This window comes from Pyxicephalus adspersus, chromosome 4, assembly GCF_032062135.1.
Source record: "Pyxicephalus adspersus chromosome 4, UCB_Pads_2.0, whole genome shotgun sequence".
Classification (NCBI taxonomy): Eukaryota; Metazoa; Chordata; class Amphibia; order Anura; family Pyxicephalidae; genus Pyxicephalus; species Pyxicephalus adspersus.
The window spans coordinates 105,042,511-105,070,225 of NC_092861.1; the positions used below are offsets into that span (position 1 = coordinate 105,042,511).

General features: G+C 36.7%; 1 protein-coding gene across 1 annotated transcript; it reads left to right on the forward strand.

Annotated features, from left to right (window-relative positions):
* The first annotated feature begins 97 nt into the window (after positions 1-97).
* On the forward strand, positions 98-27,690 carry CEBPZ (CCAAT enhancer binding protein zeta). Its single transcript, XM_072409225.1, has 15 exons — positions 98-328; positions 1,829-3,309; positions 5,140-5,371; positions 8,868-8,988; positions 13,984-14,072; positions 16,576-16,629; positions 17,757-17,860; positions 19,397-19,458; positions 19,981-20,047; positions 22,284-22,384; positions 23,415-23,463; positions 24,559-24,746; positions 25,228-25,289; positions 26,392-26,473; positions 27,480-27,690. Exons 1-15 carry the CDS (start codon positions 209-211, stop codon positions 27,602-27,604), a joined length of 2,937 nt encoding a protein of 978 aa, XP_072265326.1. The 5' UTR covers positions 98-208; the 3' UTR covers positions 27,605-27,690.
* Positions 27,691-27,715: the final 25 nt, after the last annotated feature.

The window sequence follows — 27,715 nt, forward strand, 5'->3', positions numbered from 1 at the left end:
TACCATATTTATTTATATATATAATTTTATATTGTAGAAATTACAGCGCCGACAATATTAAAAATTGCTTCTGTACGAGTGTACTGGCGTGGCTGTGTTTACAGCTGCGATAGGACCCGCCTGCTTCCGGTTGAGAATTCTGCTCACGCTTTAGCAGCTGCTGAGTTCCAGCAAGGATCTGTAGTAGTGACCGTACAGGCAGAGATTCATGAAGCCAAGCATGGTGCAGAAGGGAGGTGATGGCGACCTGGAGAGGGAGTCGGATATGGCAGAAAATGTGGCGGGCGAATTTACCCTCGAAGAAGTCATGCGGTTAGGAGGTACCAAGGTATGCTTTGACTAACCTCCCCAGTTATCTAGATCATGTAAATAGCAAAAACGTGCTGACTCGTTAAAGCAGTGGAATATGTTAGCCTTAAAGTTCTTTATGGGAAAAAGGGGATCTTGAGCCTAGGCTGGTACTGATAGTGCTGTATTTACTCCTCCTGCCAGTGTTGATATATATAATCAATCATATGCACCCTGATGTATAGTGACCCAGTTGAAATACTTCCCTCTCTTGATGCACAAAGCGCCTAATACTGCTTTGAATGGAAAAAGTTCTTGTAGTCTACAGGGGAAAAGACACTTTCTGCATTGTGGTTGTCAGAGATCACCCACAGACCAAAAAGATCAGTTTTACACCTAGGCAATTAGAGATTTTTAGAATGCGTTCAGCAAGGATGGTTTACATAGTGGTAGGTGCACTTTAACCAATGAGATCTCCCGAGGACACTCTTGCCAATGTTTTTTTTCCTTTCTCAGCAGACTTTACCTACTTATACATTTCAGATCTCAGGTGTACGGCGGTCCCCGTGCCTTATAATTGGTGGTTTATATTACTATCACTTTCAACCAGACTTATTCTGCAATGTCGAAAAAAAATATTGCTACTCAGGTCCAATGATTGTTGGTAATATACCCCAGCAAGTATAGACACAGAGGTGCTTATATTGTTGTTTAAAGCAAACTTACGATTCTTTGACCTTGGATTCTGGAACTAAATGGAGCTGCAGAGGAGCAAAGGATAATTTATGACGATGTTCAATGTTTTGATACACCAATATTTGCAACTAGAAAAAATGTGGTGGTGCCAGAACACAGTATAGCATAAAACTGTAAAAGGAGTGAGGGCTTGCCTCTACGTTTCTACCCCCCCCCCCCCCCCTTTTGGTATGCCTGTGATGTTTGTCTTATATTAAGCAGCTAGAGAATAACCACTGATCATAGTTTTAGGAAGTGATCAAAGTTATAATAAATGGTAGCACACAATCCCCTTTTAACTAATGTGTATCCCTTGGTTAAGCAGAGTTACCATTCTGCGAAATGCGTTGGAAATGTACCTGAAATACACATTATGAGGATAGGAATATGATGAGATTCCAGTAGAATCTAATTTGATTTCAGAAATATGTGAATAGGAGTGAATAAGGCTTATGTTATCTATATCTTTGGTGAGGTTATTGTAAATATTCTTTGAATTATCTATGTCCTTTAGTTTTCTTTAAAAACTAATTCAAAATAAAGGGTGGAGTTTTTGTTAATGCTAAATTTTTTTTTCAAAAATGTTCTTTGTTCCTAATTGTATGACCATTTATATGTTTTCAGTTTGTCCCTAATTGGAATGTGGCATTATTGATTACTGATGACAATATATTCTTTTATGACATATTGACATATTACTTATGATTACATATGCTCTGTTTAAAATGCATTTTTAGTCATAGAAGCTGCATACCTTTATTACATTGATGCATTTATTAAATAATCTGCATTTTTTTCTGTTTAGCAAGATTTTTTAATGCTTGCAAGTCTAGAAGACGTGGAAGAAATTGTCGATGGTGGCAGGAAAGGTGGAATTGATGATCTAGAAGAAGGTGAATTAAAGGCATTCATAGAAAAACTGGGCATTCAAAAAATTGTTAAAGAAATTACAGAGCATGAAGAGGTGTCTGATGAACAGACAGAAGAGAAAACAGACCACAGTTCAGAGGAAAAAAAAGTGAAGAAAAAAAAAAAAAAAGAAATAACACAGATTAACATAGAGACTGAAAAGACAAAAACAGTAGAGGATAAAAAGAGTTTACCTTTAAAATCCATAAGCAAAGGAAAACATGTCTTTGAATTTTCAGAACGTTCCATGCTTCTTTTGAAACCTGGTGGAAAGTGGTATGATCATGAGTATACAAAAGAGTTCACTACCCAACCTCAGAATGAAGAAGATGTTAAAAAATATAAAATTTTAGCTGAAAAGCTATACGAACATGAAGTAAACCTGTACAAAAATAAAAAGGAACTGCAGAAAGGTGCTAACACCTCGTGGATGAAAACCGTTGTATCAACAGGCACATTAGCTGACAGAATGGCTGCCATGATCGTTCTTATACAGGATACTCCTATTCATACATTACATTTTGTTGAGAATTTGATAAATTTAGTCAGAAAAAAAGGCAGCAAGCGTCAAAACCTTATGGCACTGGACACGTTTAAGGACTTGCTTCTTTCTGATCTTTTGCCTGACAATCGAAAGCTTTATACATTTGCTCAGCATGAATTTGACAAACTTGAAGTAATTTCCAGTGGTAATAGGGATGCAAGGGATCGACGGCTGATACTGTGGTTTTTTGAAGAGAAGCTTAAGCAACATGTAGCAGAGTTTGTGGAAGTGCTAAAAACATTGACTCATGACAACCTGATTGCAACCAAAGCAAAAGCACTCAATGTTGTCAGTGAGTTGCTCTGTAATAAGCCAGAAGAAGAGAAGAATCTTTTAACACTCTTGGTTAATAAATTGGGAGACCCTCAGTACAGGGTAGCCACTAAGGCTTCCTATTTGCTTGAGATGTTGCTAAATAAGCATCCAAATATGAAAGTGGTTGTGTGTCTTGAAGTAGAAAGACTGTTGTATCGTCCTAATATAAGTGAAAAAGCCCAATATTATGGCATTTGTTTTTTAAATCAAATTATATTCTCCCATGAAGAATCTGACTTGGCGAACCAACTAATAACCGTGTATTTTTCTTTTTTCCGGGCATGTATTAAGAAAAAAGAAATTGATTCTAAAATCTTGAGGGCTTTGTTGACCGGGGTAAATAGAGCCTATCCTTTTGCCCAAATTGGTAATGAGAAAGTAAAAGAGCAGCTTGACACCCTATTCAAAATACTTCATGTTGTTAATTTTAATACAAGTGTGCAAATCCTAATGCTTCTGTTTCAAGTCATGGATTCCCAGCAAACTGTGTCCCATAGGTATTACGCAGCCTTGTATAGGTAAGTCATATTTTATTACATAATTTTTTCTTTGCAATTTATTCCTCAATTTAGGATGAGTACATGCAAATGGCATTTTTGAGAGACAGTAATTTAGGGCAGTTTTTCTCTACCTTTTTAACATGGGGGAACCATATGAAATAATTTTCAGGTCTTCAGGGAACCCCTGCTATAATTGCTGTTTCCATAACTCACAGTATTTTAGAGTGATGGTCAGTGGCAAGAAGGCCTCTTACACCTCTGGCCAATGGGTTGGCTACCACCCTTACAGATAAGCAAAAAGATCATTGGTGTCTGACTTAGGAGTCACAAACTGACCAAGGAGACACAAACTGCCCATTGCTCAAGGGACCCCTAGCAGCCAGGGGTAACCCCACTGATGGTGGTTACTGATTACTGAAGTGCTGGCTGGTGTGCCCATCTAAAGTTAGCTGGGGATAACACTATTGTGCCTATGTTGCTCTTTGCTGTGTAAACCATATTGGAAATGTGCCAATTGCTCCCTTTTTTTAAATTTGATATTACAAGTTTTGACAACTGACACAATTAGGAAATAACAATCCTCCTAAGCTGTTGCTGCAAAAATAAGAACACGCAACGTAATTTTTTTGAAATCAGAATTGTGACAGAAATTTCTTTTACTACAAACCACCAAGATAAAACTAGTCTGAAACTATTGAAATTATTTTCAAAGTTCATAAATCCTAGTGCAGTGTTCTTCCCAGACCCTTTTAGCTGGGCGCACCACCCGGCACTTTTCAGCAACCACCCGGCTGTTACTGGATTTTTACTAATTAGTTGGGTCACAATACAGGGGCCGCCACCCACCTACAATTTCTTTCCACCCAGTTTAAAAAAAAATTCTGGGTTGAGCACTGTAGTGTGTGCTTTTTTTTATATATTAACAAAAAAAAGTGCACAATGACTGACCTGGTTGTAAACAAACACAAATCTATTGTGTGTACGGTGTGTGTACTGATTGTGAATGTTTGTGCGCATGTGCGGCGAACTAACGTTCTTTGCAACACACCACTGCACAATACCTGTGGGTAACAATTGTTAATCTGTCATTGCTCGTTTTCCAACAATTATTGAACCTGTGTACATATCTTTAGTCTTGTGTTTTGATTCTTCATGGTCTTTAAAAAGTGATAGCATCACAATAAAGGCATCTTAACAGGTGAGACCTTTTAATAAAGCTTTTTTTTCTTGTTAAGTCGGTTGACTGTCCTTATGATACTGAATTCATGGGAAATTTATTTAGGCTTGCTTGCATACAGTTTCTAAAGTCCCTTGGAACATATAGGTGGGTTTTCTTCCAATTCCAGGCATGTAAGCTTGATGTATTTCTTTTTTTCTGGGCACTTTTGCAGCAATCCACAGTTAGTTTTGGCTGGTCAATAAAGAACACCTAAACTCACATTTTAAATTTGGGATTATGGATTATATATTAGATTATACTGATCTCTCTGATTTAATTTTTTTTAACCTTTCCAAACCTACTAAACTGTCAAAAAAATGCTCTGACCCCTCCCCCTGGGCTCTTAATCGCCGTGGCAAGGAAGAGGAGGCTGCAAAAGCTCATCTGAGATTGACATCATCAGTCAAATAAAGGGGGAAAGAGCACTAAATTTGCTGACCAATCAGAGCAGTGGAAGTTGATTTGAACCCTTCATTTTCGCTATCATGTGATGATGCCTCCCTCTATCCAACACCGCCACTGTCTTCCTATGTCAGATCCAGGGAAGGCATGAGGGGGGGAAAGTAATATTGTTAGTAATATTTTAGTAATAACACATTTTTTACCATTTTAATGATTTTTATGAACAGAAAACTTTTGGATCCTGGATTGGCACAAGGTTCCAAACAAACAATGTTCCTTAATCTCCTCTACAAGTCGTTAAAAGCTGATGTCGCACTAAAGAGGATAAAGGCGTTTGTGAAGAGGTTGCTGCAAATCACCTGCTGCCAAAAGCCTACTTTCATCTGCGGAGCTTTGTACCTAATTTCCGAAGTTATTAAACTAAAACCTGGAATAAGAGTATTGTTGGAGGAAAATGGGGTATGTACCTAATCCTATCATGAAAATTTCATTGTTTTACCACTTACTGTTTTTTGTTACAGTATATTTATGTCGACCTTGGATATGAGAGCGTGAGCACAGTCAACAATAGTGCATGTTTTCAGTAGGACTCTTCTAGCATTAATTGGTGCATGCATGTGTTTGCAAAAACCAGTCATTGTGTAAGATGACACCTACAGAATATCATGAAGAGGAAGGAAAAAAATAAACTGCTTTATGCTGTAAGTGAGGAAGTCACTAGTAGGTCATTGGAGGAGCAGAGAGAGCACTTAGGGATGTATTTGTCTATCAGATTAGAAATGTTGGCGGGATCAACAATTTAAAAGCAAAGCACAATAGCTTAAATTTGATTCATAGGGGAAATGCAAGCAAATGTAGAGATTTGCAGAGGCAGGCAGGAGATGAGTGGAGGGAAAGATGGATACTTTTGTGCATAGGTAAGGTTATTTTTCTTATGCACAAAAGTAATTTGAGGGGCTCAACAGTAATTTGACAATTGACTCAAAGGCTATTTCATGGGCTGGCGTGGGCAATTCCTTCAAATGTCATGTGGAAGATTTTGCTGTGAACAGACAACATGCAGTCAAAGGAGCTCTCCATTCAGGTGAAACAAGCCATCCTTAAGCTGCAAAACCAGAAAAAAAAACATCCAAGAAATTGCTACAATATTAGGAGTGGCAAAATCTACAGTTTGGTACATCATGAGAAAGAAACCTTTACCAGAATGATGGCAAGAAAAAAGTATGGCGAAGGTGTAGAACAGCTCATGATCCAAAGCATTCCACATCATCTGTAAAACATGGCGGAGGCAGAGTGATGACTTGGGCGTGCATGGCTGCCAGTGGCACTGGGACACTAGTGTTTATCAGTGATATGACACAGGACAGAAGCACCCGAATGAATTCTGAGATGTTCAGAGACATACTTTCTGCTCAAATCCAGCTAAATGTAGTCACATTGATTGGGAGGCGTTTCATAATACAGATGGACAATGACCCAAAACATACAGCCAAAGCAACCCAGGAGTTTATTAAAGCAAAGAAGTGGAATATTCTTGAATAGCCAAGTCAGTCACCTCATCTGAACCCAGTTGAGAATGCATTTCACTTGTTGAAGACTAAACTTCAGACAGAAAGGCCCACAAACAAACAGCAACTGAATGCTGCTGCAGTAAAGGCCTGGCAAAGCATTAAAAATGAGGAAACCCAGCATCTGGTGATGTACATGAGTTCGAGACTACAGGCTGTCATTGCCAGCAAAGGGTTTTGAACCAAGTATTAAAAATGAACATTTTATTTTTAGCTTTTTAATTTGTCCAATTACTTTAGAGCCCATGAAATGAAGTGATTGTGTTTAAAAAAAAAAAAAGGGGCTTTATTTCCTCACATTATTATTATGCAATCTTTTTGTTCAACCCACTGAATTAAAGCTGAAAGTCTGCAGTTCAACGGCTTCTGAGTTGTTTCATTTAAAATTAATTGTGGTAATGTACAGAACCAAAATTAGAAAAAAGTTTTCTCTGTCCTAATATTTATGCACCTAACTGTATTTCCAGATGGGTAAGCAATAAAAGCCTACATGGTTCTAGTGTTTTTGTGTAAGAGTGTTTTTGTGTTTTAGGCTTAGTCTACACGGACGTTTTCCCCAGCGTTTATCCTGAGGCTTTTAAAGCCCATGTTTGAAGTCCCCATGCATTCCAATGGGCTAATCTACACCAGGACGTTTCCTTCAGGCACGTCTATGAGATTTATCGTAAACGTTGCTTGCAATGTTTAAAAAATTAAAATGCAGGATAAACGCTTGAAAACGCTCCCATTGAACTCAATGGAGGCTTTTACAAGCGTTTTTAAGCTTTTTATGAAAGCTTCTATTGAAAACAATGGGGGCTTTTAAAAACGTTTTTAGCAGGTCTTTTGAATCTGGAAGCCCCCTTTATTAAGGAGACTCCCAGATCTCCACCACCCCACCATGGGGAATGAGTACAGGGGTACATAAAACCCCTTACTCATTCCCTGAAAGTGTTAAATATGTGTAGAAAATTGAACGAGGCTTTAATGTTTAATTATTTTAATAAATGTGTTTGTGTAACTAAACTTTTTTTCAGGTTTTCCCAAAGAAAGGATGATTCCCAGGGCTGCAATTATGACATGAGCACAGCCATGGGACGACTCCTGACAGTGAGGGATCCCCGGGCACTAGGGGGTTAAATGAGGACAAGGCTCTCCATTCACCTCTAGTGCTCTGTGAAACATAAAACCTCAGCCAATTCAGCCCTTCAGCCCTAGACTTGAATGGGGAGCCTTGTACCCATTCATCTCTAGTGCTCTGTGATTGGCTGAGAAATAGGAAACCCTGATGACAGCTCAAGCATCATCAGGACTTCCCTTTCCTCAGCCAATTAAGGAGAAGAGCAATCAGCAGAGCTTTACTATGCTGACAGCTCCGCTCCCCTGATTGCTCCCCCGACCCTAGAGGAGCTGTAGTATGTGTTACAGATACCGAACATGTCACAGCTCCTCTAGGGCTCCTCTAGAGCACTAGAGGTGAATGGAGAGCCTTATCCTCATTTAACCCCTAGTGCCCTGCGATCCTTCATTGTCAGTCCCAAGGTTGCACCCATGGAAATCATCCTGTCATTTAGATAACCTGTTAAAAAAAAAAAAGTTAGGCTTTTGAACACTTGTAAAAATGCATAAAAACGCATATAAACGCGGTAGGAATGTTAATTTGCGTTCTTAAAATTGTTCATGTAGACCCAGCCTAAGTGTTTACTTTTTTGTTTTCTAAATAGTTTAAAAAATATAAAAACACAATGTTTTGCTAGGCCTTTGCAGCCAATTGCAAATGCCTGAAAAAGACCAAGTAGTTTGTCACGTAGCTGTGGTTGCTAGTAAGCATTAAGGACAGATAAATGACATTTAGAAAGTTAAACTAAAGTTTAAAGGAGGCTGATAGAAAGTTGACACAATTATAGGGCGCTACTGGACACCTATGACCCAAAGAACTTGGAGCAAAAAAATATGTTGCCCCATCCACTTTTTGATCACTTGGCTGCAAAAAAAGAATTCTGCTCTGAAAGCTGCATTCCAAAATGTTCTTTTTGTATCTAATTTTTCTATTTTCCTTTTTGAAGTAGTTTTGTGTATTTTAGTCATACAATTTTGTTTAGCTTCTTATATTTCAGTACTATAGGTTGGAACCAGAACAATGCATAAAACATCCATTTAGGGACCTTCTGAGGATGAGTAATGCAAGCAATTAAAGCAGCTTTGTGAGTTTAGATGCAAAATCATGTTTAACCCCCCAACCGCTAAGCCCGTAATTTCTCGCACTAAATATTTTTGCTCTTTTGGATAACCCCGTATTTTTTCGCCTACACTAAAATCCCCACTTACCTGGTCCCGCTGTGCTAATCCAGCGTCGGTTCCGTGTTCCAGCGTCGGGTCCATGTTCCCAATACTGTATTTTCATTTAGGAAGTTGATGAAGAGGAGCACTTCCATGACATTCCAGATGATGATGATGGTGAAGATGTTCAGCAAAATAAAGAAGCATCATCAGAAAATGTTGCATCTGCCTCTTGGATTCATCAGAATGGTACAGTTGATGTGTTTACATTTGTTTACATACTTAAATCTATACATTACTTGCATGTTTTATAGTAAGGTTGCAGTATTCATCAAATATTCCTCCTGTGTCTCTGCTAAATTATTGGAGTTGCCTTTTAGGCAAGCCATAAACCCTAATACCATTAAATGTATTAATTCAAACAAATAATGTATTTATTTGTATTTCCTTTTTGAAGTTTATTTCTATAAAATCAAAATATACATTTGTCTGTATCTTTAATTAAGTACAGTGTTCTCCTCAGCCCCTTTTACCTAGGTGTATCACCTGGAAATTTTCAGTAACCACCTGGTTGTTTTTGGGTGGTTACTAAAACAGTACAGAGACACTGAACAATTGAGGCATGATACAAAACAAGCATTATTAGGGTATAAATATTACAGGGGTTACTGGATTTCTATGGCAACAGGGAGCACTAAATTTTCATATGTTGCCTCGCCTACTTTTGTTTCTATAAAGAAACATGGGACTTGCTGACAGGGTCGGAAAACATGAATAAAATGATTATTATTTACATAAATATACAAAACAATATAAAACATTTATATATTCACATAACATGCCATTAAGTCATATTAAAAATATGACAATCATAAATAAGTTGTGTTTCCTGTTGCTCTTATTTCAATAGTTGTTACAACAAGGAAACTTATTTCTCAAAACTAGGATTTTTAAATTGGAACCTCCTAATATTTACCACATTTCACAGTATACAACGTTGCTTTGTTGTTCGGTCGTTCGGTGATCGTGGATGTTTCTGCGGTAAACTTTCTCTGGTACACGTCACTTCCTGCAATGTTCAGATAATCGTATCTAGTTTGTGTACATTATTGGTGGATTATTTTTGAACAATCGTACCATTATAGCATGTACAGAATCGTGTACTATACGATCTTTCAAAATAATTGTTGATCAGCCGTTAATCGTGCGTTTTCTAATGATAATTATTGCACGTGTGTACGTACCCTTATAGGTGTTATGTGTTTTTCCTTTTTTATATTGTTGTATAATATACAGTTTGTGTTTAATTTGATTTGGTAATCAATATGCCAGGTTTTTAAATTGCATATCGGGAGCTGATCTCCACATTTTGAGGTTTTTTTTTTTTTTTTTGCTTTATACTCCTTTTATTTCGTGCATACTTTAAAACAGACCAAGTCAATTTTTAAAGGTGGGCAATGGGTTCATCAAGGGCAGTGGTCTCCCAACCTTTTTCGAGCTTGTGGACCACTGAATCTACGGACATTGGATTGCGCATGCGTCACTCAAAGGAGGAGAAACTTCCCCCTGAGTGACGTCAATGCTAGAACCCGCCCACTCTCCCGTCGAAGGTTCAGACCTGCACTAGAGATGTCCAGAGACACAACCCACCCACTTCCCTGAGCCTGCAATCCATACAGGAAATATGGTCAGCGGCTTTGGCTGGTGCACCCCCCAGCGAGGTCAGGGGTAGGCACCGGACAGAGCCACGAACCATGTCTCCCGTATGGATCGCAGGCTCAGGGAAGTGGAGCTGGTCTCTGTGCTCTCGCCGCCAGGGGTGGGAGAAGTGGGAGTACATTCAGATTCTGACCACCTTACCCAAACTTAGAAAAATACCCTCTGCAAGCATACGTGACTTTACACAGGGATAAGGAGGAGCAGACAAGGTCCTTCCAGACAAGGTTGGTTATAGGAGACATTTTTACAGTTCAGTTAGAAGTGTTTTAGTTGCAATTCTCCCTCAGGGTTCCACTAACCTAAAAAAAACAAGAAGATATGTTAGGGGAAAGGGGTGTGGAGGTGATTTGAGAGATAAATTCTACTATTTCAAGCCAGAACGGCCCAATCCCAGAACAAGACCAGAAAACTGAAAACAGTGCCAACATGGGGATTCTCCAGTGGTAAACATTCTAACAAGCATGGCTGGAGTAAAAAGTACACCCTGTGAATAATCTAAATAAGCCTATCTCTGGCGTAAAACGGAGAAGAAAAAGAGATTTGCCACAATTCTATCTTATCAGATAGCTCTAGATACTCAAAGCCCGGGCCCTTCTACATGCCTTAAGAGAAGTAGTAGGTTGAAAACAGAAGCTGATATGCCTTGCTCAAAGAAAGAGATCTTTTTTTGCAGGAATCCGAAGATAGTCTCTATATCAAACTGAGCCCAATAGCTGTGTCTAAGCTAGTGGTATCAAAACCGATATTGGTTAGAAAATGAAATACTTTCTTTTAGTTTAGCAAAAGTAGCCAAAATGCCCTCTCACAATATCTGACAAAACTTTAATAATACCGTTCCTTGTCTAAATGACTGGGTCTGGGATTATTATAAAAAAAAAAAAAAGAGAGGGAAGCATTCTCTCACAATGGGTCTTATGAAACTTATCAGTAGCAGCCAACATCTGCCCAACACTACCATGCCTTGACAGAAAAGTTCATAAATAACAGTCATGAGATATGGCACCCCAAGATCTGTAAACTGCAAATGTCTCAAAAGGTTACAAAGATCATAAAGGAATGAGGGGAACCACTTGCATTTTAAACAGGAATTGTTCGAGGGGGAAAGTGGTAAATTTCCCCAGACATGAAGTTTTAGGGTGGGCTCAAGGGACTCTATAAGGAGAGGGATTAGCATTAGATGCAAAGAGGTCCTGCAACACATGTGGGGCCACACTCTCATGCAGCTATACCCCTGGGTTCTTCTTTAAGCAATACAAGTTCCCAAGGCACCAAGTTCATAAGGTAGTAATGGATTGGTGCTCTACAACTGTGACTACATAAAAAAACTAAAATAATTGAGCTAGTTGGTTGTATGCATCTTAAGTAATAATTTTCAATTTTGACAAGTTGGTAACCTTGGTCATTTTGTACCTTTTGCCTGTTACTTTTGTATGCTGGCTAAAGTGCTGTAAAAAAAAGATGAAAAAGAAAGCTGGAAAAGCATTTGCTTACATTGCGGTTAAGTAGTATATTACAAATAACTGCTAGTGGTTTTTACTTTTTTGTTACATAAACCGTTCTGTTTTTAGGAGTAGTAGCAAACTCAGACTAACTGTAGTAACAGGGTTCTCAAACATTGATGCCAACATTTTTTTTTTTTAAAAAAGAGGGTGGCTTAATACATTTTTGTGATCCTCTGCAAATCTAGGTAACAGTTTAAAGTAATTCTGGTTAGGGTAATGCAAGTGCATGATTTTTTAGGAGTTGGGAATAGAGCAGGTTAACATGCAGTAACGCTGACTTATTTGGACCCATTTATAAAACGAAGTAACTAATAAAACTTCCTGTTGTGTTTATGAAAAACAAAATGAATGGACAGAAGTTAGTTACTATGGGCAGCCCTTAAGCATCTATCTTTATGTTACTATGTAAGCAAGCAAATCTAGCCCTGGCATGAGAAGATGCACCCAAAGAGCTTCAGAAAACCTGTCAAAAAAACAAAGTACCAGAAAGCAGGCAAGAGCATAGTAAGGACAAGCCGAGGTTAACAGCAGAAGATCAGTCAAACCAGGCAAAGTACCAGGGAGCAGGCAGGTATGTAGTCAGGACAAGCAGAAGTTAGATGGACATGGGTCAAAAGGCAAAGAAGCAGGAGCTGATATGCAGAGCACTACAATCATCCAGCAAGAGGCAATATGTTACCAGTGTTTATGCAAGTGGGTGTGTTGATATTCATGCTTGCGTGTGAGCCACACGCAGAGGGTTCCTGCAATTACTTGGATGTGTACACATCTGCCTGGAGCTATGACACTGCAGCCTTGAAAATTTCAGTAGATAATGTATCTGTTTAAAGATATGGATGTGTTTTTCTTTTGACCTAGAATGTCGCCCAAAAACGGGGAACACCTTGCTCTCTGCTGTTTCATTCTACATTCTACCCCCAATAGGGCGCTCCTCTTCCAAAAGTGAAGAATTGGAGCAGTGTTTCTGTTCTTACCCACCCCTGATTTGATTTTGTCTACCTACTTCTACTACCTACATTTTCACTACGCTTTAAATTCCCTTCCCCCTCCCATATCCCTGTCCCCATCAGTCTCCTAAGACTGTAGTCTGACACTGTACCTTAACGCAGCACCACTATCCTAACCAGACTATAAACAGCAACATGAAGATTATGTCTATAAATGCTAAGGGGCTTGATTCCTCTACAAAACGTTCCGTAGCACTTAATACTATTACTCATATACACTGGCCACAACAAAATACGATCTCTCAAAAACAGATGTTTCCAATTGTCATATCATGGCACGTCTCCGGATTCTAAATTCAGAGGTGTTAGCATCCTTATCTCGAAGTCGCTACCATGGTCTTCAAGAGATATTAGATTTGATCCTGTGGGGAGGTACTTGATGAATAAAGGTCTGATTGGTACATGTTTATAAACGCTTGTTAATATTGATGTGCCTAATATTGACCAATTGCACTTTCTGGAAGGAGTCCTGGACATGGTGGTGGCATTTAGTGTAGGAGTGACCATTGTAGGTGGAGACTTTTACATAGCTCTGGATCCTGGTAAGGACATTTCTAAAGGAATGTCACATCTGCCATTTTCCACACTAAGAGTTTAAAAACTCTTTCACGCCCAACAGTTATTAGATATCTGGAAGATACAACACCCTAGTGAATAGGATTACTCTTTCTACTCACGGTACTCAAGACATATTCCCGCGTAGACCTTTTTCTTGGTAAACATACCAAATTAGGTTTTCCTTGCTAAACTTAATACTTACCAGCTGTTTCTGCAGAACAGCGCCATCAAAACATTAGTGGCCAAACAGTGTACTACAGCCCCTGTATTGAAAATGTGATCCGAAATTCATGCCGGAAACCTGAAAGAACCAGATTATCAATGGCCGGATTTACGATTGTCAACATGTATATGTGTGTGTGTGTGTGTATGTATATATATATATATATATATATATATATATATATATATATATATATATATATATATATAACTATTTTTTATTTTTATTTTTTTAGGTATAAAAATGTCAAGTCATTATGATCCTTTGAATAGAAATCCTATATTTTGTGGCGCTGATAACACAAGCCTTTGGGAGCTCAAAAAGGTATGTAACTATTTGAGTGAGGCCATTTATTTTTTTGAAATTCATCATTAGGAGATGATGACTACTAGATGTCTTTGCTAGGTGCATTATTCATTTATTTTCACATAGCTGGCAATTTCAAAGCTCTTTGCCCTGCTCCTAAAGATTAGTTCTATGTTTACAGCGGTTGGGCCAACCATTGGTAGTTAACCCCATTATCTCTAAACTAGGCAGCCTAAAAAATCTGTCATTTCTACCACAAAAGGGATAAGTCTGTGGAATTTAGTGCGGTCATCCCTGATAGCGTGTTGCATGACCTTTAACCTTTCCCGCTACAGTGTTATTGCATTTATTCTCTGCACCTTCTGGCAAGAGCCATATGTTGCTTTGGGGTTAATTTGCTTCTAGACAGAAGGGGGACAGTCCCACCGTGCCCCAGCTAATGTTTTCCTAACAGGTCCATGACAGTTTACACAGTCCCAGTCATTGGCGTCATCCCTAACTCTGCTGGGTATGTCCGAGTCCTCTTGCACTGAAAGTTGGGCCTCCTTAGAGTGAAAATTTTTGGCCACACTAAGCCAGTTCCTTGCAGACTGTGAATTTGAAAGATCCAAGCACACTCCTTCCTTTGTGTTTCATAGTCATTTGTTGTTTTGACTTCTGAGTCACTCCAACGTCTTCCTGATTTATTTCACATTCTGCACTCTAAACCTAGAGGATCATCTTTCTATCTTTAGTCCTGGACTCATCTGCTTTTTGAAGTCATCATTTTTGAGATTGGAAATATTAGAATATACCTTTAACAATACCCAAGTGCTTAATCGAGTCCACTGTGGAAAAAGATGTTCTTGTGTTTAACAGTCCTACTGACAATCGGTTCCAAGCCTGCTTTAAATCATAGTTTTGGATGGCAGGACCTGCACTGAGATAATTAACAATTGCCAATACCTTGGCACTTTGGGTTAAAGTTCTTGAGAGGTTTCTCTAAGGCAGTAAATCTTGCACAATTTTGAATGTATTATTTAAATAGCTGAAGCCCAGTTCAGCTGCAAAGGCATTTTCCAGAGAGGTCTTTTGTCCCTAAGCATGTGTAGAATATTCTGGGTAAAGTGTCAATTTTCAGACATTGCATTTGACTGATCTTTATTTCAAGGATAGTTCTTAAGACAAGTGCTCCCCATCCTCCATGGAAGAAGTCTTAAGGAATAAAACAGGGATGCTCTACTTTTCTGTTTTTAACACATTCCCAACAGTCCCCATCTGGAACCCCTAAACCTGAGTCTTGTATGCCTATACTCTGGGGTACATCATCAGTCTAGCCCCTAGAAAAGCCTTCCTAATTACGGCGTTGCATTCCCTAGACCCTCCCTTGTGGAGACAATTAACCATGGGCCATTTGAATAGTTTGCTTTTATGGCTTTTGGAACGGGGTGAAATTTCAAAGTTTAATTACGAGTCCCTTATACTGTGCTCCTACTTCGTTTTTTTACCTGTCTGCCTGTAGCACCATCCTTTAGACCTAGGAATCCTTACCCCACCACCTGTGTCAAAACAGTTTAAGAAGTTCACTGTATTAAATTTTCTTTCTTCCCACTGTCAGCCCTAGATTTTCCTACGCCCTTTTTTGAGGATGGCCTCTGTATATTTATGTACATATGGAGTATTGACTGTTGTCTCACAGAGTGCCTTCCCGAGTGCATAGCTAGCCTGTTTATCACTCATCCAGGAGGAACAGGATTTCTCCTGTGTTTTGAGATTACTCTTTGTGGCCTTGTAGAATCACGTTGAAGTCCATAAAAAATAAAATAAAAGAGGAGCTATAACAAACCCCTGCTCATCTCTTTCTTTTCACTTTTTTGAATGTACTTTACAAATTTAAAGGGTGGCTAAAAGAAATACAACAGATATCAGAAAGATGAAGAGATGAATCTACTATTTAGAATCAAGTTTAATGTCTATGGGCTAATTCATCTTGTCTTGTTCATCTTGGGTGCCTGGACTACACCTGTGGATGCTTAAAGAGGTCACTTTGTGACAGATCTTTGCATACTTTGGTTCAGGGAACTTTGAGTATATGTGCTCACGATGTTCCAGAATGGAAAAGATAGAACCTATACGACTTTTACCTTGAGTTATAGGTCAAAACAGTATTGTCCTAAGCACTGCTTGGTAAAATCTGTTTGAACTCCTGTTGAAAAATCCCCTACAAATCATTCTTTATTTATTAGAAGCTACAGTGGTTACAGGTTTAACTTTTTTAGAATGTTTTCAAATACTGGAAGCTAGATATCAGTGCTTTATCAGGCTGTAATGGCTGCTAAGCTAGTTTATTAGGTAGTTATCACGACCCGTTTTAGTTCAACAACACTACTACTACTACTTAACCCCCCCCCCCTTAACAAACACTTATTTATACAGTTTTTTTTTTCCTAACCTGCATGTAACTTTTAAAGGGAATGTTGCAATGTAAATGCCAATGTCAATGCAAATTTATATAACATTGTATTTTGTTTGTTTTACACAGCTTTCTGATCACTTTCATCCATCTGTTGCCCTTTTTGCAAAAACTATCTTGGAGGTGAGAATGTACAATGTGTAACATACTTTGCTCTTTGATTTAATTGAGTGGGAGTAATTGATCTATATAGTCTATATCAGTCTTTTTTGTATCTTTTTGACATGAGGGAACCTTTAAAATAACTTTCAGGTCCTAGGGGAACTTTTATAAATACTATATCCACAGCTCACATTAGCTTGCTGCTGGCCAGTGGGAAGAATGTCACCTTTTGCCAAAAAATGATTGGTGTTCGTTAAAATGATTAGAGTTGATCATTGCTCAAGGAATGATGATGTTCAAGGAACCCCTAGCAACTTCTGGAGGAACCCTAATTGAAACATAATTTCATAGGAATCCCTTTGAGAGAGACTGACAGTATCTAGACTTTGCATATCAGTAAGCACCAATATTTTACTTTACTACCAGGAAGAGGACCATTCAGGACCATGGCAGAGGTGCTTGGATTGCAAAATTTTTAACCTACAAATTACATTGGCAGGCAGTTGAATAGGAACCCATGTGGACATCTAATCAGCCAATCTTGTGGCATCAGCATAATCCATAAAATCATACAGATACAGAAAATAGATTTAATATTAAACGTTCAAATGTGGAAAAAAAGTCTCTTATTTTTACCAGTGTATGATTTTTGGCACCTGGTGGGCTAGTTTGAGTTTCCATGTAATCCTAATGAGATTAGCACAAGATAACTAAAACATGACTGTTAAAGGCTGGAAAAATATAGCCTGGTAGTGACTGTAGATTGGTCACTAAATCTGAATCCAAAAGTAAACATTTGAGATGTGGTATGATAGGAGATTAGAAGCATGTGCATGCAATTGAAAGATTGGCTTAATAGTACAATATTTAATTTTGTCATAGTGGGCCACAATCTAAAATGTGGAATGTAGTATTCATACATACATATGAAACATGAAGACAGTATTAGGAGCATGAAATGAGTAAAGGGTTTCCAATAAATTGATCTGTAAATATAAAATAAATATATTTTGATACATTTTTGATTTAAAGTATATTTTGCAATTATCTGGGATTTCCGTTCAAAAAACTCTTCATACAAAATGTGAAAAGGATACGGTTATCTAAAAATTGATATTTTCAAACATTTTTTCTTTACTTTTCTACAGGGCAATTCTATTCAATATACAGGTGACCCTCTACAAGATTTCACATTAATGAGATTCCTGGACCGCTTTGTGTATCGCAATCCTAAACAAAAGCTTCAGGGCAAGTTTTACAGTGTTTTCTAATACAAAACAAGTGAAAATTGTACTTTTTTTCCCCCCAATCTAATTTAGTATTTATAATTTACCTTTGCTTTTGTGGTTTATTAAGCTGCAAATTTTAGGTACTAAATTCTGGATACACTATTTCCAAAATGTTAAACTCTAATGTTGAAGACCGCTTGTTTATCTAGATGGCTTATCAGATTCAAGCTTTCTAGTTAGGATGTTGTAGCAACCTAAAAATGGAATCTTTGAGAACATTGGTAACATATGTTTCCAGCAGCCTCCCAAACCCTCCTACTAAAGCTAAATTGCTTTCTGCACATTTCTTTTGACCAGTTTGGCGAGAGTATTAGAGGTTAAATACAAACATTAAGAATAACCTTCTAGACCGGCTAGGTAAGGAGAAACAAGTAGGAAGTTCTTGGCATTTATTTTATTTTAACATTGCAATCATATTCACAAAACATACAAATTCATATTTCTTCTGCATACCAAAAAAAGATTAAGGCACGCCTGTCATCTGTGGATGTCTGCTGCTGCAGTGTTTGGCCAGATTGTGTTTTGGGACCTGTAGAGCAGACTGCTTTTGTCACTGGTATTCTTAATCTTTCTTTTGTATGTGGGACTGTTGGACTTTCACGTGAATACTGGATTGGCCCAACACTGCTGACATCCATCCTGAGCTTCCAGTCACACCTTCCTGGTATGCTTTTGCATACTTGGGTCTAATCACCATTCTGGATACTGGGTGTTTTTATTTGTCATTCTGCTATCCATCCCCTAAAGAAGCGATTTCATCTGTGAAAAGTATCGGAAACAAAACTATTGAAAGCGTTTCATAAACTTTATTAAATGTGATGTTATGATGACCTTGATAATGCCTATTTGTTGGCTTTTTTAAGAATCTAAATATTTTGTGAATATGTTTGCAATGCTAAAATAAAAAAGCTTTGTTCTCTAACATGCTTATGCCAGGAACTCCCTACTTGTTCTCTCTTACCTAGCCGGTCGAAAAGGTTGTTCTTTTTGATGCTCTATTTTAGGGATATGGAATTTATTAGGCTGACTTAGAGTTACTTGGGTGACCCATTATTGTATTATATTTGTTTAACTCAAACTAAAAAAAGGATTTCAAGGCAGACTTGTATGAAAATGTTTGTGTTTAAGTATTTGCACACAGAGCAGTATTAATACAATTTTGCTTAATAATTCTGCTGTGTTTTTGTGCTCATGCATTTATGCATTGCTCGTTTCAATGCATAATCAAACTATGACTTATTCTGCCACCTAGTGGTCAGTTATTAAAAGTGCACAGCAGTGTCAATAGAAAATGCAAGGCAATCTAAGTACACAATTTTACTTTGATATATTTTTTACTAGGTTGAACTAGTAATAATCTACATACATTGCAGTTCATAAAGTGTGAAGCATTTAAAATTTTAGTTTTTGGGTGCTTACAAGGGTATTCTATATGGTATTTTGCTTAAATAGGCATCAGATTTGTAGTTAAGTGATATTTTGTTTATTTGCACAGAAAGCAACAGAGGTTATTTAAAGCATCAGAAGAAGAAGGTGTATATGAATGAAGAGAGAGAACCAGGTAAGATAATAGAAGATTTCTATATAAGAATGAAACCTGCTTGTTTTTATGTGCCTATACTATTTTTTTGTTGAGATAAGATACCCTAAGATTTACTAACTACTGCTACATCTCACAAACTTTGCCATTCTATCTTTCAATTGATTTTTAAAGCAAAACTGGAAAAAAATGTTTTTATCCCTAAGATAAGCTAATTGTTTGAAATTACTTCAGCTTGCAGGTTTATGCTTCAAACTCATGTTGTAATGCCCTGCACTGATTTGCATTGACATTCTGTCATCTGAGGTTGTTCACCATTGTCCTCTACCTGTAGTTAAGAAATGTAAATGGAACTTCACTATCAGTGATGTACTGTTGTTTAGATAAAATTACCATGACCTGTTGTGTCATAGGCAAATTGTTGCATAGTGTGTTACTGGGTTGGGGTAGGTCTACATCCAGCTTTTAGTACTGTATAAATAGTTATTAAAGAAATAAAGTTAAATATTTTCTTTACCTCTTGGAAAAAAATATTTCTTCTAGTTAACAGTGCAACGTTCCTTGAAAAGAAGGAAGATGAAATACCAGCTGATGAAGTTTTCTTCCACAGGTAAAATATTATTAGATTTTGCATAAAAGTCTCCATATAGCAGGTTTGAGGTTTGAATCAAACCTCCAAAAATTAGGTTTGATGAATCTCCAGTCATACTGGGTGTGCCTCAGTTTGCAGTTTGGACATCAAATTAAAAAAAAATAATAATAATTTAATAAATATTTAATTTTTTTTTTACCTGTTATGCCCCAGAGAATTTTTCTCCATATAACTTCTCATTAAGTCCCAAAGGTTTGTTTGTTTGGTTTTTTTTTTTTGTTTTTTTTTTGTTTTTTTGTAGCACCTTTTTTCTTTTGACTTGATAGGTCAGCCTGTAATATTATGCACACTTTTTTTTTAAAGGTCTTTGATTTGGTATCAGGTTTGAATGTTTTCTTGCAGAACCTTTACATTATTCACACATTTACCCCAAAATCTCAAAAGCCTTGATCATGGCCCAGCACACAAAATCTGCTTTCAAATTTGTGCTTGATTGATCTTACAATCATGATGAATATGAACATTTGTACCATGATACAACTTGTGTACTTTTGATTGATATTTACCAACATGTCTTATCTGTCAAAAAACCACAGAACCAAAATATTTAGTCTCACACTATTTATCTGTTGCTCAATTCCCTTTAAGATACACTTTGTTATTACATCACATTGTTTTACTGTCAATCAGATCAAAAATGAAAATCTGTCTCTGAGTACTGGGCCTAAAAGCTTTCTTCTTAAGTGCAATGTGTATAGTCCATCAAGTTCAACCACTAGGGAAATAAACATATCATATTATGTCCCCATCTCTGCAGTCTATTCCTCTTTTAATACAAGAAAGTAGTTTGCTAGCTTTCGATATTGCAGCTTGGCATTGCATACTGTTAAGTCTATGATCCACCAGAACCCCCAGATCCTTTTCCATTTCCGACTCCCCCAAATGTATTCCCCCCTAGACAGTATGAAGCATGCATGTTGTTAGCTCCCAAGTGCATAATTTTACATTTTATCTATAAAAAATGTCATTTGCCACTTGGCTGCTTAATCAAACATCATCCAGGTCTGCTTGTAGAATATAGACATTGTGTATGGACTTAATTCCATTACATAGTTTGCTGTCATCTGCAAACACAAAAATGGTACTTTTAATCCCAAACTCTATATCATGTATAAAGATGTTAAACAGTAAAGGTCCCAACACTGATCCCTGGAGTACACCACCAATAACCTTAGACCATTCAGAGTATGAATCATTAATTACAACTCTCTAAATGCGATCTTTAAGCCAGTTGTCTATCCATTTACAGATTGACTTTTCTAAACCGATCGACCCTAACTTGCATATTAACCGTCTGTGGGGTACTGTGTCAAATGCTTTAGCAAAGTCCAAGTACACTATATCAACTGCTACTCCACTGTCTAACTTTTTACTTACTTCCTCTTAAAAAGAAAGTGAATATGTTTGACAAGTTTGGTCTTTCTTTAATACATGCTATCACTTATATTATTTTCTAGCAGAAACTCCTCTGTGTGGTTCTTTTATCAAACTAACCGGTCTGTAGTTACCTGGTTATGACATTGCTCCCTTTTTTAAGATAGGAACCACATTGGCCTTACGCTAATCCATTGATACTATGCCAGTGAATAAAGAGTCTCTTAAAAATTAGAAACAATGGATTTGAAAAAACTGAGCTCAGCTCACTGAGGATACGTGGATGTAGTCCATCAGGTCCTGGTTTTCATCAACCCTAATTTTATCCAGCTGATTCACAATCATTACCTTTGAGCCATTGTGACTCATTTAGGGCAGTGACATTCCTATTGGCAATTTAGACTTGAGCTCTGCCATTTTCCTAAAAAAAAAAAAAGTTTCCTAAGTATCCCTAATTACCAACCCCCAGACATCCTTTAAGGGGCCAACATGCTCATATATCATCTTTTCGCAATTAATGTTTTTTTTTTTTTTTTTAATGTGGGGTTTTTCTTCCTTTTGCAAACTTTTATTTTAAGTTTTGCATATTTTAGTTCTTTTTTTACATTTTTGTTAAATTCTTTATAGTTTTTAAATGGTGGTGATCCCTCTTTTTTATATTTTTGGAATTCCCATTTCCTATTTTTTTTTTTTTTTTGCCTTTTTTAACGTTAGCTGTAAACCACATAGGTTTTAATTTTAACCTCCTAAAATGTTTACCCATTGAAATATATTTTTCAGAAAACAAATTATTTTCTTTGTTCTTTATATTGAATTGTAGATATTTCAAAAAGTTATCTGTGGACAAACAGAGGCGTAAACGGAGTGAAGATGAGGAGAGTTTAGAAGATGTAGATGATGATGAATTTGAACAAATTCTTGGTAAGAGCATTTTGGAGTCTTTATTTTTCACATACTTTTTATTGATCTGCTAATGCTTTGTTGGCATAATAATTTTAAGTATATATGAACACGCTACTGCCAACAAGTACTGACATAAAGAATAAAAAATAATTTACTTTAACCAAACTTACATTTTTACACTTGTTAATACCCTTTTCAAGAGACAGGCATATCTGATTACAGTGAGCAGACCAAATACTTAACTCACACACAGCTAGGTTGTGAATTCCAAGACTGTGTATTATGTTCCAGAGTAGCTGGACTTTTTACAGCGAATCTTCTTCTGCCACTATAGATTAACTAAACTAGTGTGGTGACTGTGGTGCAGTAATTTTTACAGGAAAAGCTAACCTAAAGCAAAGCCAAGGATTTGCAAATATCTTTAACCTCCCTGGCGGTCTGAATAATAAGTATATTTAAATGTTAAAACGGTACATTTAACCCCCCAACTTTAGCCCTACATTCCATTTTGCACATTTGTGCGTGCTCCTTTATTCAAATTGCTTACTCTATAGCTTACCACAGGTCTGAAATTGCCCTCCCAATAGCAAGTTCACTGCTTATTTCAGGGCTGAGGGCCATTGAGAAGAGAAGTGAGGCAGTGTCCTGTAGTGTTTTCAGGAACATATGGACAGCACCCTCCCGGCCCCTTCTACTAGTCATGAGCTGTCTGTTGCATAAAAAAAGCATAGAGACTCAACAGTGACATCACCAGGACTAAAATTATGTATGTAATGAAAATGGGAAAAGTTTCACTACATCAAAAAATCAGGGTATATAAAAATAAAGGTAGATTAAACTTTATTTTGTAAAAAAGTGGTTTATTTTAATCTTTAATAGTAGCAGTGGTTCACTTTAATTAAAGGTTTTTAGCTACTTTGTGTCACTGTTTGCTTTTTCTACTTTGTTTGCTTTAGCTAAAAACAAAGAAATGCTATTTTTTTTCTTTAACTACAAATTAATCTTTCTGCTAATTTTTATATTTAAAAAAAAATTGGTGTTTTGACAGATTCCCTTGAAGGAGATTTCGGAATGAATAGTGATATTGATTTTGCGGGGTAAGACAGAACAGGATATATGTTTATTTTATTTGTGTATCCAGTTATTTTATTTATTGTACACGCTCTGATTAGAGCAAATATTTTATCACAAAGGTATGTTCTTTTTTCTTTTCCCTTGTGGAAGATTTTGTTAAAAAAAATAGTCCAGACCTCCAGCTGTGGATCCTCCTGTCTGCTACCTTAATAGGGCTACTACAATTTCAGCAAAGACAACTTCCTTAATAAGTAATAAAGTAATTAGTAATAAAGATTATCTGTCCTGTTCTTTGTATTCCTTGCTGAATCTTTCATGCAACCAGTTCTAGTGTAGGCCTTGCTGACCCAGACCCATTTGGCCTCCTCCAAAATACCTGAGATAGAACTAAGGCTTTGATTTAATTAGCTAATCATATGACCCTCCCTTTAAACTTAATGCGCAGTGTGATGTTGGGTGTTTGTCACTATGCAAAAACATAGGTCACTCATTTTTTATGTTGATGTTGGTTTTATTTCAATTACTACACGCCCACGTGTTTTTTGATGCAATAAGTCTAATGTTTTGGGTTTAGTTCTTGATTTTAATGAGTTCAGGTATTAGACGGCTTAAAGTAAATAGTTAAAACAGTGTTGTTTCTTGGTCTTTTATGGGCCTTTGTATACTTTGAGCTTGTGTCAATTGCATATGTTTAACAACTGTTTGAGACTCTTCTGATATAATTTAGAAGTCCTAGACAAGTATATTTTATCTGCTGTTCACCTGCACCACAGGATGCACCCATGATGTATTCTTTGCATAGCTTTATAGATGTTTGTGCTATTAGCTTGTTTTGCTATATATTACTCCCTGACTAAAACTTTGAACAAAGGTGTACATAGGAGGTGCAAACATAATAGTAGGAGAAATAACTTGCTTCTCTTTTTTTCAACTTTGTGTGCAATCTGAGCTTTTGCTATTTAACTCTGTAAGCGGCAAGGTGGGTCTGCCAGGCTTTGACTGTATAAACTTGATGCATATTAGTTCCATATTATCAAATTATTGTATTCTGCATACACTAAATTTCCACTGTGTTGTTTTTCTTTACTGCAAATGTGTTGTGTTTGTTTGCCTTCAAGGAGCATTCAACCAGGTGAAAAAGTAGCTAACAAAAAATTGGAAGAGGAGGATTCGGGTTCTGATTGGGACGATGATGGTGATGATGATGACGACATTTCCCTGGGTAGTATGTGTGAGGAAGACTTTGAAAGTGAGGAGACTGGAGGAGTTTTTATGAGCACCTCTGAAACAGCTGAGGAGGAGCCAGGTATGGAGACCAGAGGCACAAAAGCCCACATGCCTATTTTATTATTTTCACATGTTGGTAAAACATCAATCTAAAATTGTTTTATTTTTTTTTAAACAGAGATAGCTTTCAATACATGGCTCTGCATTTTGTTATAGTAAACTTTAAGATGTGCTTTCATTGGCTTCAGGATGGTAGGGAGTGCACTGTTGATTTACATAGAGTAAAGTATCGCAGGGAGGATTTTGTAAAGCCATGTTAAAGGATAACATCAGGGAGATATTGATGTTTTTGCACCTGTTGACCAGTGTAAAGCCACCATTGAGCTCATAGATTTCCTTGCAGATATTGCTAGAGACAAGAAAATTTAAACATAAAGGTACATTGTAAATGTATAATATGGACATTTTGTTTTTGTTTAATCAGTTTTTTGTAATTTTATAACATTTCCCAGTCTTTCTTTAAAATTGTTAAATGAAATTTTTGTTGTTTTCTCTTCCAGAGAAAAAAAAGGGAAAGAAGAGGCGTTTGAAGGAAGAAGACATGTTTGCTACTGCAGAAGAGGTATTTTTTAAATTCTCAAGACATGCTTTTTGTTTCTCACTTTTAATATTAGAACAACCACAAAAAAAATGCAAAAATCAGCACACTTTCTAGCTGTGCTAGTAAGTAATTAATTTATGTTTTTCAAACCACTGAAACTTAAAAATAAGGCCTCCCCTATATTGCAACAAATGTAGTTACCAAATTAGTTAGTTTTATGCCTAAAAATCTTTGATGCCTTTTTGATTCATAAACTGCTCCTTACATAGCTTTAAAGGTATATAAACTAAGTCTATTCAAGAAATGGGGAGTGTAGTTGTCACCAATACAGAAAAAACATAGTTACCTATAATTGCAGTTTTTCAGGTTGATTTTTTTTTTTTCTTTTTTTTTCTCTTCCATCTATTGAGGGATACTTCACATATAAAAGAAAATTGGACAGTAGAAAAAAAACTGTAGGACAGCACAGGATTACCTCTCCTTTCCCTGAGTTTACAGTCTCTTCAGTAAAACATCCAGGCTTAAGTAATAAACCCTATTGTGGATCTTGCACCATCCAAGCCCCCTGAAGCTGCAAGCTATGGCTCCACTTTTCTAGATAGAACTGTAGCTGACCCTGGCACATACCTAGTGCCCTACCTTTTAATGCAAAGTGTAGCAACTTAGAATTTGACTCTGCATCCTTAATTTGTGTGCTGTTTCTTGTCCCCCTTGGAAATCTGCTGGTGTCTCCACTCAGATTCACAGGTGCCTATTGGGCTCCTTGAGATTTCCCAAATCTATAAATCCTTGCTGCTGTCCTTCTACTAGAATGGAGTCCATCCTATCCATGGTTCTTTTACCAAAAGGAAACATCAGGTGTCTACAAAAAGGCTGGATATTGTTGTAAACTGAGTCATTTGCTGACCCTTCATAAACATTTCCTTACTTCATTTACTGCTGTCTGAGATGTAATACAACTGTGTGGATATTGGCCTTAAGGGCATGACACAGCATGTACATGATTGGATTTTTTAATCAAATCTAGATACTGACATCTAAGTGGAAATAGTAAGTAAATACACAAGTTGACTAGTCTTGTACAGTTTTATATTCCTTTATTTTTTTTATGTTTTTATTTTAGTTTGGGGATATTCTAGATGACAATGCTGGTTCAAAGTTTGACAACATTGGCATAAATGCCTTGTCTAATAAGGAAAATGCAAGTAAGTATGTTTTTCAGTTTGATTTTTGTGATGATATTATAATCGGATGTGATTATGCCTGTATCTGTTTGAACAGGTAGTGTAAGTACCTTGTTCTCTCAAACATTTCAGTATTCACATGTCCTATGATTTAGGGGCTTGAGAGTTTCGTGTTCTTTATACAAGAAATCATTATAATAATACTTTATGGTAAAAAAAAATAAAAGGGTAAGATCATTTTAGAGGTCACTGCCAGACTGTTGCTGCCCCTCTTGCTGCAGACTAAACACTTTAAGGGTAGAACACACTTGTAAAGTGTGAGAAATAGAAGTTCAACTTTTTTAGTTTATGCACATAATTTTAACCTATAATTGTATATGCAAAATGTCTGTTTAAAAAAACTCTGATTGCAGTTGAAGAATATTGACAACCACCATCAGCTTGGTATTTGAGGTTTCTCACATTTAGGAGGTCTTTAGAGACCTGTCATGTTGATGCATACAACATCTTTATAAGACCAGGGTTTTTCAGACAGGTATTTATTTTAGAGTAGTGTGCTTAGTTCAGGTAATGTAAAGTATTTTAGTATAGCATTTCCAGGAAATATCGGTTTATTTTCCTATTCATTTGACAAAAAAAAATGTTCTTAACATTACACTATGTTAAGAGAACCTATCCATATCAATATGCTTCTTTTTTTGTACCACAAAGACAATGTGTTATTGTCTATATGTTGAAGTACACCATTACACACAGTAAACGTTTTTAATTTCTATGTTAATGTTTTTATTCATAATAAAGTACAAAAATTACACACAAATAATTGCACCATAACCACATAGCACCTATTTTTAATGTGTTGCAAGTTGTCAGCTCACTGGTTTCACTTGTTGCATAGATTTGTTTATTCTTGGTATTTCTACACGTGAAGGTTGGCCTGTTATCTGCAATGCAGAAATAAATACTTGTTGATGCATAGTATTTTGGGTATATTCATACTGCTAACAAGTTAATTTTTTAAAAATAGGTGTTAAACAACTGAAATGGGAAGCAGAAAGGGACAAATGGGTTCACAGTAGAGATCCAAAAAGTATCATCAAGAAGAAGAGAAAATTCAACCAAAAGAAGCTACACAGGAAAGAAAGAAAATAATTATAATTTATATTTCCACATTTTCTGATACCTTATATTTTTTAAATGTTGTGTTAGTATTGATTATTAAAATGAAATTCCATCTATATTTGTTTTTTTGCATACGTGTTT